Raw genomic sequence first — 13245 nt, forward strand, 5'->3', positions numbered from 1 at the left:
TGGTTACGACATAAGCGTTTAGCGTATACACTTGCAACTTTATATCACCGCAAAAATGTATCGTATTCTGTTAAACATAGCAAAGAACAAATCAATTTTTATCCAGCATTTGGAAAGCTGGCTTTATTTATATCAGTACACATTTGTTTTAACAGGAAAGCATTGACATACATGTCTGTCCTCAATGTTTCTTAAATAAGAGTTCCACACAAATCCAGCTATATCACAATGTTCTCTAGATCTTTGCTGATTTTGACAGAGTCTGCAGCTGGGCTAAACAAGACTGGATGTTCTTCTTCTCCTGCAATAACAAGCAGACATCATCATCATCAATTCATATCATTGCTTATATCCCATCAATTAGCACTGATTAGGACATGGTTTGTATGTAAAATGTGGTTTATGAATTAAAACTGATTTGTATGATGTCATGATAAAATTAATTTGGTGATTTTGTAGGATGTGTTTATTAGGGTGTGGTTTGTAAGATAGGACTCTATAGGATGATGCTTGTAGGATGTGGTTTGTAAAATAAAAATAATTTGTAGGATGTGGTTCCTAAGTTTAAACTGGTATGTACAATGTGGTCTGATAAAGTTGACATGAACATATTTGGTTGCAATATTTCTTTTGGAGCTCCAAAACCAAAATGATTCTGGGGTATTAAAACTGTAAGACTGTAATAGCTATTTGCTTTAAAGGCATTAAGGTTGTATAGACTTCTAAATACATGCACTATATCTTAAAGTACTAGTAATAAATTTGTAAAAGAAAATATAATAACTTAATCAATAGAATAACATTCTTAAGTATCAAATTCTGCAAAGGGACTGATAAGAAGGATGTGGTATGTAAGTTAGGACTGATTAGAAGGATGTGGTATGTAAGTTAGGACTGATTAAAAGGATATGGTATGTAAGTTAGGACTGATAAGAAGGATGTGGTGTGTAAGTTAGGACTGATAAGAAGGATGTGGTGTGTAAGTTAGGACTGATTAGAAGAATGTAATGTGTAAGTTAGGACTGATTAGAAGGATATGGTATGTAAGTTAGGACTGATTAGAAGGATGTGGTATGTAAGTTAGGACTGATTAGAAGGATATGGTATGTAAGTTAGGACAGATAAGAAGGATGTGGTATGTAAGTTAGGACAGATTAGAAGGATGTGGTATGTAAGTTAGGACTGATTAGAAGGATATGGTATGTAAGTTAGGACTGATTAGAAGGATGTGGTGTGTAAGTTAGGACTGATTAGAAGAATGTAATGTGTAAGTTAGGACTGATTAGAAGGATATGGTATGTAAGTTAGGACTGATTAGAAGGATGTGGTATGTAAGTTAGGACAGATTAGAAGGATGTGGTATGTAAGTTAGGACTGATTAGAAGGATATGGTATGTAAGTTAGGACTGATTAGAAGGATGTGGTATGTATGTTAGGACTGATTAGAAGGATGTAATGTGTAAGTTACTGAAAACGTATTATATTTGGCGTGTACAATATCTGGTGGAATTAAGTTTTTGAACAAGTTGGCATAGATTTGAATTAGCCTATTTCTGAATGTGACTATTCTTATACATATATGCATGGCATTTAGTGATGTACTTGATTTAGCGGAAGCCGCATTCTGCCAAAATTCCAAAATTCTATAATAGAATACACAGCAAAATGTAATACCATTACAATATAAAGGACTAGTATTTAGAAGGATGTGATGTGTAAGTTAGGACAGATTAAAAGGATGTAATGTGTAAGTTAGGACTGATTGTGTAAGTTAGGACTGGTTAGAAGGGTGTAGTTTGTAAGTTAGGACTGATTAGAAGAATGTAGTTTGTACTCACCAGATCAGGTGTAATGTTCTGTACGACTTGATTTGTGATCCAGTCGATCATGTAATCCTTTTCTAACTCTGCTTTTGTTGCTGCTAAAGCTACCTGGCAATCCTGTAAACAAAGTTTCAGAGGGATAATAACAAAGACAAACAGGAAAAATAACAAAAAAGAAATAAGGTTTAAAGAAAAAATAACAAAGATTCAGAGAAAAGTAACAAAGTTCCAGAGGAAAAATTACAGAAGTACTCAAAGAACAAAGATTCAATGTAAATGTTTGAGTCTCAATAAATCTCCTCTTAATATAAGACCATTTTAAATCTCTGTTAATGTATAATTTTGTAAACTGTAAGAACAGTCTCACCAGGCGAGATTTGACTTCAGTAAATGCTTGCTTTAGTCGGTCTCTGTAGTTGTTCTCCAGCTGAAGATCAACGTTTTCCTGCCAACAAAAAAAGAATGATCATTTACTCAAACAATGTCATACAAACAGACAAAGATAGTTCGATATTTTTCAGAGAGAGAGATCCAATATGGTCCTTTCTAACTGACTGTATGTGCAATATGTGAAAGTTATAATTCTTTGCTTGTTTGTATGGGCAGTGACATAAACTTGGGATGAAAGCCTTTTCTCCATTAATAACAAGAGGCCCATGGGGCCACATCGCTCACCTGAGCAACACTTGCCTTAACTCTGATCAAATAAGCATTACAGTATCAAAATCAAACTATCTTGACAACCAAGTACAGTAGATCTTGCTTAAAATTTTTTAAAAATCTGCCGATTTCTATCCACATATTTTATTGGTACCGTATTTTTTGGGACATATGTCGATGTGGGGCACAGGCCAAATTGCTCATTTTCAGACAAAATTCGGGAAAAATCTTTAGACTAGCCAAATTAGGGGATAAGCCGATTTTGAATCAATGATTACTATAGTGAAAGTATGACTGCTGACTAAGGAAGTCATCGTATTAAGTATATACTTTTTTTATATCGATGTAGGAAGTCAAAAGAGTAATTCAAGTTTTTAAATTTGCTTAACATATACATTTTAAGCAATTTTTAAAATTATATGTGTTTTTTGTCTGATTGGTCTCTTCCGTATTCATCGGTATATCGTTACGTATCATAATTTTACATGGAGTAAATTTAACTGCAACACCAACCTCCGTGGTTCTGTCTGACAGAACTAAATATAATATTTTACCAAACCTTATATATTTTATTACATGTAATACCTTATTGCTAAATTTCATTTAATCAAATTATACTTTGAAAGCTACTTGTAAATATGAGGTATGGTGTCCATTAGCTCAACATATGGTTTCATATTCAAAAAGAGTTATCCCCCGTAATCGCTATGAATGAGAAAAAGAAATACCACACATAAAATATTTAATTTGTTCTTTTCCATTAATTAATTAAAAAGTAACTTGCCGTTATGCAGAGAAGTTGTAATGTTAAAAACACAGTGAATGCAATGAAGTGTAACGGTGTACAATACGTGCCTCCAGCATGTCCAGGCTGTGTTTTAGTCACGGGTTTCACACCTTTGTATATGCACATGACACCAGAATACCGTTATTTCATCCAACAGAAAATTAATTGTAAAAACACAAAGCATTTGATTTATTCTACACCCAAGACCAGTGATTCCTACGAACGCAGACATGAAGAATTCATAAAAATTCTGTCATATTACATTCTACCCAGTTTCGTTTTCTTTTTTACTACGCAACAAATACCTCGTACATTTTATTACTCATGTGGTCATTACAAAAATTATCAACGGGACAACTATCGAACAATAGTTCAAACGGATGAAAAAAAAAAACAATGCTCATTATAAACTGCTACAACAATACAATGAATAAAACAGTGAATTTTATATTTAACTGTTTAATTCTTTTCAACTTTGAGCCTAAGATAAACCGATCCCGGGGTATAGGCCGGGGCTCACGCATCAGAGAAAAAAAATACCGGCCTATGCCCAGATAAATACGGTAAATATCAAGCCCCTTTTGTTGTTGTAGCTGTAAGATTTCTCTCTATTCCTATATACCCCCTCCCCACTTTATGGCTCCACTTTTTTCTAGGGAATCATGGTTTGATCAAACTTTAATCAGCACAACCCATGCTTTCTCACAAGTTACTGCTTTTTAGACTAAAAACTTCCCCAGAATATTTTTAAATATTTTCTCTGTATATTCCTATGTAAAAATGCATCCCCCATTGTAGCCCCATCCAACCCCTCAGGGACCATGATTTTTAAAAAACTTAAATCTACACTATCTGAGGATACTTCCCTCCAAATTGAGCTTTTCTTGCCTAATACTGTAGATTCCTTATTTTACGCGAGTACTTAATTCCGCGATTCAACGATTTACCATCAAATCGCGAGAACATAAAATCGCGAATGCCGAAATTTTATCTTACTTTCATGTTGTTTACATGTGTCACAAAATTAAAAGCGAGATTCAAAAATTCGCGAGACGGGCTTCTCGCGATTTTACGCGGATATTAATTCCTCGCGTTTAATTAGGAATTTACAGTAGTTTGTGAAAAGAAGATTTTACAAGATTTTCTCTATACATTCTTTTGTAAAAATTCATCCCCCAATTGTGGCCCCGCCCTAACCCCGTGGACCATGATTTGTACAAACTTGAATCTACACTACCTGAGGATGCTTCCATACAAGTTACAGCTTATCTGACCTAATAGTTTTTGAGAAGAAGACTTTTGAAAAATACTAACAAATTTTCAATAATTCTAAATTATCTCCCCTTTAAAGAGGGTGTGGCCCTTCATTTGAACAAATTTATATCACCTTCACCCAGTGATGCTTTGTGCAAAGTTTGGTTGAAATCTGCGCAGTGGTTCTGGAGAAGATGAAAATGTGAAAAGTTTACAACAACGACAACGCTGCCAATGCCAACGACAACAATGGACAAATTTTTATCAGAAAAGCTCACTTGAGCTTTCAGCTCAGGTGAGCTAAAAATTAATGTTTATATTTAATAACTTCTTATCTAAAATAATAATGATTAGATATGGATATTTGGATGTCAATTAGAAGAAAAATTACCGATGTGAAACATTATCAGCAATCAACAATCAAACACACATGTACAGTGAAAACTGTTAAATCTACATTACTCTCGTCAATCTGACCTACGTTCTAACTTCTTTCATCAATTAGATTGTTCATTTAAGAAACAACCTTGAACTCTAAGTCATTGACTATAGAGCAATTCTGAACCTCTGTTTAGCATTTAATCTTTATTTTATTAGTCCCAGACTAGTTTTACATTGTGTTAAAACAAGAGGCCCAGGGGCCACATCACTCACCTAAGCAACAATTGCCTTAACTCTGATCAAAATAGCATTACAGTATCAAAATCAAAATATCTTGACAACTAAGGATAGTAGATCTTGCTCAAAAAATGTTTAAATTCTTCCGATTTTTATCCACATGTTCTAATAGAATATATCAAGCCCCTTTTGTTGTTGTGCATGCAAGAGGATTTTTCTCTATTCCTATATAACCATCCCCCCCACACACTTTATGGCCCCACTTTTGATCAAATTTTAATCTGCACAACCTGTGCTTTCACACAAGTTAATGCTTTTTGGACTGAAAACTTTCCCAGAATAAAGATTCTCTCTCTCTCTCTCTCTCTCTCTCTCTCTCTCTCTCTCTCTCTCTCTCTCTATATATATATATATATATTCAGGTGAGCTAAAAATAAAACATTTTCAGCATGCTCACATAGACCATGCTTGCACATACTTGACAACGCTTCACATTATCAGTGGTAAGTTGTACGTAAAATATAATTAATAATTAAATAAATAGGTCATAACTCTTAGAAAAACTCTCAAATCAAAGTTATCTGTGAACATGTCCTTCTACAAATTCTTTCCCTATCAACTACAATGTTCCATCAAATTTCAATTTGGTGGTTAAGAGTTGTGTTGACTAACTGTTCAATACTGTATTCAAAAGTGGACAAAGGGGCAAAATTCCTGCAAAAATACATGATTTATCTTCACTTACAATTATCATATATTTGTATTTTAACACAGTATGTCCCTGATACATGTATCAACAAGGTTTCATAAATTTCTGTGCAGCCCTTCCATGGTAGTTGTGCTGACAAACTGTTCAATTCTAGTTAGTTTCCCGTAATTACAATTTTCAGTGACTTTCCTGTAATTACAATTTGTCAGGAAGCTGCCTACACTTACAATTTGAACGTCGTAGAGCTTGGGCAGCTGCTGAATCATGTCCTTGGTCTGTTGGGCGGCTGCTATACACGCACTGATGTGATCCTTCTTTTGTTGAATAGGGCCCACGTAATACATCTCATTTAATCTCTGTAAAATATTCATACAGAAATTGCATTTCAGTGATTATTCTTTTCACATTCTTTTTCAGTTTTCATCAGTCACTTAAATGAATAGAATATTGCCTTTGATACACCAGATTGAATCATTACACTTGTCAGAATACATGTTTTTCTGGACTATAAATTATTTGAATTACGTTAGTAAGTTGAGGAACTCTGTTGTCTAGGAAACGTCTGACTGGAGGAAGTTTGGTAAATGCCCACGCAATACCAAAGTAAAAGAAGTAGGAGAGGGCATAGGTGGAGACGATCACGCCCTTACCAACCAGAGCAAACACACCGCCAACGGACAGCACGTAGAACCCTGAAATGATTGGAGGCTAATTAACATTTAATTATAACATTATACATTGATTTATACTTGCAAATACTGCATGTTTATTCCTCATTGTAGCTAATTTTATAACAAACCATAAAACCCAATGCATTATCATTAATTTAAGTTGTATATCTATATGTACTGAGTAATTTCTTTTCTAAAGAAACCCGATTGGGAGTTAAAGCTCTATAGAAACTGACAGGGCTGAAATCTTCAGTTTATTGATAGGTCGAAACCCTCAGCAACCTAAGAAAAATCACAGACTGCATGAAAATAATCATGATGATGTCAGACTATAATTTCAAATATAAGACAGCTTGGCTATTTCTTCTATCTAATGTTCTGATGTACAATAACAATAATTCAGTTAATTTTCAATACTCTTTACAATCAATTCATTAATTTGTTAAAACAATAAGGGTGCAACGATAAACCGTAAGACGGTATATCACGGTAAAAATATGCTACGGTTCAATGTCACGATACTGTAGGCTACACCGAGGTTCCGTATTTCGATCTGGAAAATTTTTATCCGTCCGATTCAGTTTGAAAATTATATTCCGGTGTTATTTAATTTCGCATTATTCAATTTTGCCCCCTGCTACAGTGCATCCCATAAATCTTCGATATGGTAACATTTTGGGTTTTATAGAATAAACGAAATTGGTTAACAAAGTTTCCATACTGAGTGTTTCTACATGTAAGCACTATTTTGCAGACATTTTCCTACAAACAAATGACATGCATATTGCACCTCGTATAAAACGGCATTATCCATGCATTTGACTCTCGTCCCATGAAATTGATGCCACATTCCTAGATGCGCAAAAAAACAATTAAAATTAAAGGTCATCCTAGTCATTAAATATTTGGCTTTTAGAAAATTCATTACATCTATAATAAGAGCATAAATAATTCAATTGTCAAAGTTGAAATAATGATATTGATGTCAACATTAGATTTTTACCTTGTGCATATCATGTTGACATTCTGATATCTATACAGTTGATTAGGAAAAATATGTGGGAAACAAGTGAAAAGCTGTCAATGTGACAGCAAACCGGGTTTTCTTTTATGTAAACTGTATCCATAATCCATGTCAACCCTTATCCAGTGAAATGGAGTACCCTACATGTACAATGTATATGCAACATTTTGCCAAAATTGATCTGCAAAAGAACAATTTCCTATCTTGAGAACTGTAGGAGGAGTTATCCGTACAATGAGGGTACCCTATATGCAACATTTTGCCAAAAAATGACTAAGTTCAAAAGCTGGTATTTTTTCGATAAATTATCGGAAATCAAAATCCTAGCAATATGCACACCTCTGATATATGTACAATTGATCTGCAAAAGAACAACTTCTTATCTTGAGAACTGTAGGAGGAGTTATCCGTACAATGAGGGTACCCTATATGCAATATTTTGCCAAAAAATGACTAAGTTCAAAAGCTAGCATTTTTTTCATAAATTATCGGAAATCAAAATCCTAGCAATATGCACACCTCTGATATATGTACAATTGATCTGCAAAAGAACAACTTCCTATCTTGAGAACTGTAGGAGGAGTTATCCGTACAATGAGGGTACCCTATATGCAATATTGTGCCAAAAAATGACTAAGTTCAAAAGCTGGTATTTTTTCGATAAATTATTGGAAATCAAAATCCTAGCAATATGCACACCTCTGATATATGTACAATTGATCTGCAAAAGAACAACTTCCTATCTTGAAAACTGTAGGAGGAGTTATCCATACAATGAGGGTACCCTTTTGGCAGCCGCCCGCCCACCCGCCCGCCCGCCCGCCATCCGCCCGCCCGCCCGCCATTTTCACCATTTTAATAACCGGATTTTTCCGTTGGAAAACCCGGTTAAAAAAAATGATGTAACTAAAAGTTGGAGATTAAACAATACCAGAGTATGCGTATTTGTTATTTTTTAAAAGCACATCAAAAGTATCACGATACGTATCGTATTGTCTGTATCATGATATGTATCGTATCGTGAGCCAAGTGTATCGTTGCACCCCTATAAAACAAAGCTTTTTATTGGGTTATGAAGGTAGCAGTCATTGCAGAAAAAAAATTATATAAACACCTAATGCGGGAGAAGTCAGGGGGATCTGTTTACCTGTGACTCCACTATATGGTACCATGGCATCAAACAAGGATCTGGGAACAAATTTGTGGACAATCTCGGGCCTGGGTACTGTGCCTGGGTCGACATAGCTGGGGTAGTTCTTCATGTCTCTCTGGGGTCCAAACAGAACTTTATTGGCCCAAGCCCACTGCTTCTTTAGGTCAAAGGGAGCGATGTCTTTTTCGTCCTCCGGAGCCTCAAAGCTTTTTTCTATCATCTGTCGCCTTGTTGTCCCAACAGGAACACGGACATATTCCACCACAACATTACCTAATAGTATACAAATAGTAAACAATAATGGAGCTAAAGTGAGTCTTATACAAACATCTTCCAACAAGTAAACAATCAGGGGAAGAGAGAGTCTTATACAAACATCTTCCATCAAGTAAACAATCAGGGGCAAGAGAGAGTCTTATACAAACATCTTCCATCAAGTAAACAATCACGGGCAAGAGAGAGTCTTATACAAACATCTTCCATCAAGTAAACAATCACGGGCAAGAGAGAGTCTTATACAAACATCTTCCATCAAGTAAACAATCAGGGGCAAGAGAGAGTCTTATACAAACATCTTCCATCAAGTAAACAATCAGGGGCAAGAGAGAGTCTTATACAAACATCTTCCATCAAGTAAACAATCAGGGGCAAGAGAGAGTCTTATACAAACATCTTCCATCAAGTAAACAATCAGGGGCAAGAGAGAGTCTTATACAAACATCTTCCATCAAGTAAACAATCACGGGCAAGAGAGAGTCTTATACAAACATCTTCCATCAAGTAAACAATCACGGGCAAGAGAGAGTCTTATACAAACATCTTCCATCAAGTAAACAATCAGGGGCAAGAGAGTCTTATACAAACATCTTCCATCAAGTAAACAATCAGGGGCAAGAGAGAGTCTTATACAAACATCTTCCATCAAGTAAACAATCACGGGCAAGAGAGAGTCTTATACAAACATCTTCCATCAAGTAAACAATCAGGGGCAAGAGAGAGTCTTATACAAACATCTTCCATCAAGTAAACAATCACGGGCAAGAAAGAGAGTCTTATACAAACATCTTCCATCAAGTAAACAATCACGGGCAAGAGAGAGTCTTATACAAACATCTTCCAACAAGTAAACAATCACGGGCAAGAGAGAGTCTTATACAAACATCTTCCATCAAATAAACAATCACGGGCAAGAGAGAGTCTTATACAAACATCTTCCATCAAGTAAACAATCAGGGGCAAGAGAGAGTCTTATACAAACATCTTCCATCAAGTAAACAATCACGGGCAAGAGAGAGTCTTATACAAACATCTTCCAACAAGTAAACAATCACGGGCAAGAGAGAGTCTTATACAAACATCTTCCATCAAGTAAACAATCACGGGCAAGAGAGAGTCTTATACAAACATCTTCCATCAAGTAAACAATCACGGGCAAGAAAGAGAGTCTTATACAAACAATATCCACCAAAATATTACCTTACCATAAAAAATATCTGACAGTAAACAAACTTGGACTTGAGAAGTCTTCCGTACATGTCCCACATGAATAAGCTCAAAATTCTTAAATATCTTTTTATTTTTATCTTAAATGCTTACAATATTAATTTGTGTTTAAAATCTAGATTCTTTTTGACAAAATATTTTTGAGTGAAAAAAAAAACATTAAAAGAAATCTATACATATAAATTTTGATTTTCATTCTAATTCATTTTCAGAATTAGGTTTTCAGTGTATTTATTTTCTCCACAGTCTCAAAGCCTTACCTCCCCTCTTCAACAGGAACTTCTCTGGGGGGTAAGGTTTGTAGGGGCTTTTGTAGGCCTCCTTGAACCACTGTTTCTCCTGCTGGGAGAGGTCGGGGCGTGTCAGGTAGTGGACATTGCTCCAGTCCTCCTGCTTGGCCAATCTCTCCACCACCGCGGTGTCCGAGGGTGGGTCCAGCACCACCCACCCGTCCTCCTCGTTCCAGAGTGGCGCTTCACCCTTGCTGCCTGTTGCCTGTACAGATGTAGTGTTACATCTTGCCTGTCCAACACTCAACCTACACCAGATTAAAAAATAAATACAAAGGCTTCATAGTAACTTTGTTTTTAAATATATGTTTTTGTTGTATATACTTTTGTTTTATACTTTACTGATTTAATTATAGTCTGTCCCAAGATATTTTTGCCGCATATTTTCTTAAATTATCCAATATTCATAAAAACCTCTTGGTTCAGACGATGTTCATTCAATAATATGAAAAAAAGACCAAGATTATCCCTTTGAACCCCCCCCCCCCCCTTCTAACTTGTCAGGTTTCAATACACAGCTAAAAATAAAAAGTCTATGAGGATTTACAAATTTTTTTCAGTTGAAAAATTGTGGGAGGATTTCTGAGTTACTTCTGAATGGACAAAGTATGTCAACATTCCCCAATATAAATCTCCTCAGGGAATCTGTTTTCGTTACTGTGAAGTTTTATGAGGGAAAAATGATAAAGTGTGAATGAAGTTATCTTGGAAATTTTCACTTTCATTAATTTGAATTCCACTTCTTTCACAAGTAAGTGTATTTTTTTTTTAATAAGTCCATATGTGCAGCATAAATATCTTTGGACATACTTTAAACAGTGTCAATTCACAAAAACATTGTTCTATTAAAACATTATCAAAATTAATATCTACCTGGTAATTCCATACAACTTGGCCACACCTCGCTTCTTCCCTGAAATTAACGATTTAAATGTAAAATATGTAATTCATCAATTTGTCTTCAGCAACTGATTTGTTAATTATCATTGATAATACTGTAGTAAAATTAAGATCGGGTTTGGCATTCCGATCAGCTGATAGATCTATCGTTTCTCAGTTGTGAACTGAACCTGGAATAGAGAAAACATTCCCACGTTTGGCTAGGCTATTTGAGACACAACTCCGTGAGTAGTAACTTTAAGTTACCCCTCACCACTTGCCACGTTTTCTACTAACGTAAATTAAATCCAATTATTAACAGCACCTCACAACAATACCTTCATAGATTCAGTAAAAAACATATGCATTAGTTTCTCTATTCACCGTCTCATTTCGTTTCTCCCTGTTTGTTGCTTTTTTCATCGAAGCATGAATTATTAAGCAATAATTATTTATATTATAGATAAATTTTTTCAATGCCCTATTAAAAAATACAATTCTAATGACAAAATATGCAAAATCAGTTTTCTGTATCTAAATTCTGATGTCAACCTTTAAAGGTCATTGTTTTCATCCGCTGTTATTTACTGTTACGTCTACTTGGAATAAAAACTTGATAGCAGAGAGTCCAAGGCATGAGGTCATGGGAAATTCTGAGCGAATTGATTTCCTTTTTGACAAAAATAAACTACCATTGATTTTCGTAGACCTGTGTATTGACCACTGACCTCTATATGAGTTTATTCAAACACATGTTTATCGACACTGCTTGGTTACTCTATGCAACTTTAAACAAAGCTTAAAAGATACTACATGTAATCAAACAAAGCTTACACATAACACCAATGGTAAAGATCTACTCTTAGTTACATTACCGTCTCCATCGAAAAATCATTTAGAGAAAATTCGAGCTGTAATTATCAACCTGTCCGTTATCCGTTAGACTTAAATTCGGATTGTCAACTAATGTAATTTTGTTGAAATGTGCATGTTTCAAGTGAAAACGACTCAACAATATTTTTAAAAGTCCTACCAAAGCTGTTGCAAACGGTTCGAAACATTTCGGCACCGCCTGTGTGACCTTACTGCCGATATTGCCCGGATGTAGCAGGTGTTAAACAAACCGTTCTATATTTGTTTCGTATACCGCAGTACTATATCGTAGTTGAAGACACCGAGATAAAGAATAAACATATATATTTCCTAATAATATATTCTCATTTTATTTTCCATTTTTTTTATTGCTATAATCTGGAACTTTGACTATAACTGATTTATATATAAATATATGTAATCTTAAACAACTAAATATATAAATATGTACCGGTAATCTTTAACAACTTTTAAAAGTTTCGAGGGTGGTTTATATTTCAAGGCAAAGTCTCTTCGCTACCGAGACGGGCAGACAGTCATATTTCAACAACATGTTCAGATATATCTTATAATACTTCACAAACGAGAGAGAGAGAGAGAGAGAGAGAGAGACACACACACACACACACACACACACACACACACACACACATGGCATTCAATTGAGTAATCAATTTGTTTGTCTATCAACAGATAAAGAATTGACAATTGTATAGTAAAAAAGAATATTATATTAGTAGTCATGTAATAGTTTTTAACTTTTGAAAATCAGCAAAGGACACGTGTCTTATGTACTTTAAGGGACATAGACACGAGTTAAGATCAAAATTTTATTTTTTATTTTTTATGTATAAAATTGTTTACGGTACCTATGCTATTTGAGTGATTCACCAAAATTTGAATGCTAGAATTCAGGTTATATAAGAGAGATACAGATGTAAGAATTCATTGTTATGTAAACAAAGCTCGAGTCTTATATTTGTTTACAAATAATGTGAAGT

At 34.8% G+C, this 13245-nt stretch overlaps 1 protein-coding gene across 1 annotated transcript; it reads right to left on the reverse strand.

The window, feature by feature from the left end:
* Positions 1–91: 91 nt before the first annotated feature.
* Positions 92–12493, reverse strand: LOC128185918 (ATP synthase F(0) complex subunit B1, mitochondrial-like). Its single transcript, XM_052855627.1, has 9 exons — positions 12405–12493; positions 11366–11405; positions 10463–10740; positions 8694–8972; positions 6377–6543; positions 6079–6207; positions 2191–2268; positions 1839–1940; positions 92–301 (listed from the first exon to the last, which is right to left on the reverse strand). The coding sequence occupies exons 1-9, from the start codon at positions 12430–12432 to the stop codon at positions 236–238; spliced, it is 1167 nt and encodes a 388-aa protein (XP_052711587.1). The 5' UTR covers positions 12433–12493; the 3' UTR covers positions 92–235.
* Between the last annotated feature and the right edge of the window lie 752 nt (positions 12494–13245).

This window comes from Crassostrea angulata, chromosome 5 (genome assembly GCF_025612915.1).
Source record: "Crassostrea angulata isolate pt1a10 chromosome 5, ASM2561291v2, whole genome shotgun sequence".
Classification (NCBI taxonomy): domain Eukaryota; kingdom Metazoa; phylum Mollusca; class Bivalvia; order Ostreida; family Ostreidae; genus Magallana; species Magallana angulata.

What these genes read in the sequence shown, in the direction of transcription:
- LOC128185918 (XM_052855627.1), bottom strand. Translation starts at nt 12,432, where the DNA reads ATGTTTCGAACCGTTTGCAACAGCTTTG. An exon ending in AAGTTGTATGGAATTACCAG is followed by an intron (nt 10,741 to 11,365) that starts GTAGATATTAAT and finishes AATCTGGTGTAG; the next exon opens with GTTGAGTGTTGGACAGGCAA. An exon ending in AGAACATTACACCTGATCTG is followed by an intron (nt 302 to 1,838) that starts GTGAGTACAAAC and finishes TTGTTATTGCAG; the next exon opens with GAGAAGAAGAACATCCAGTC.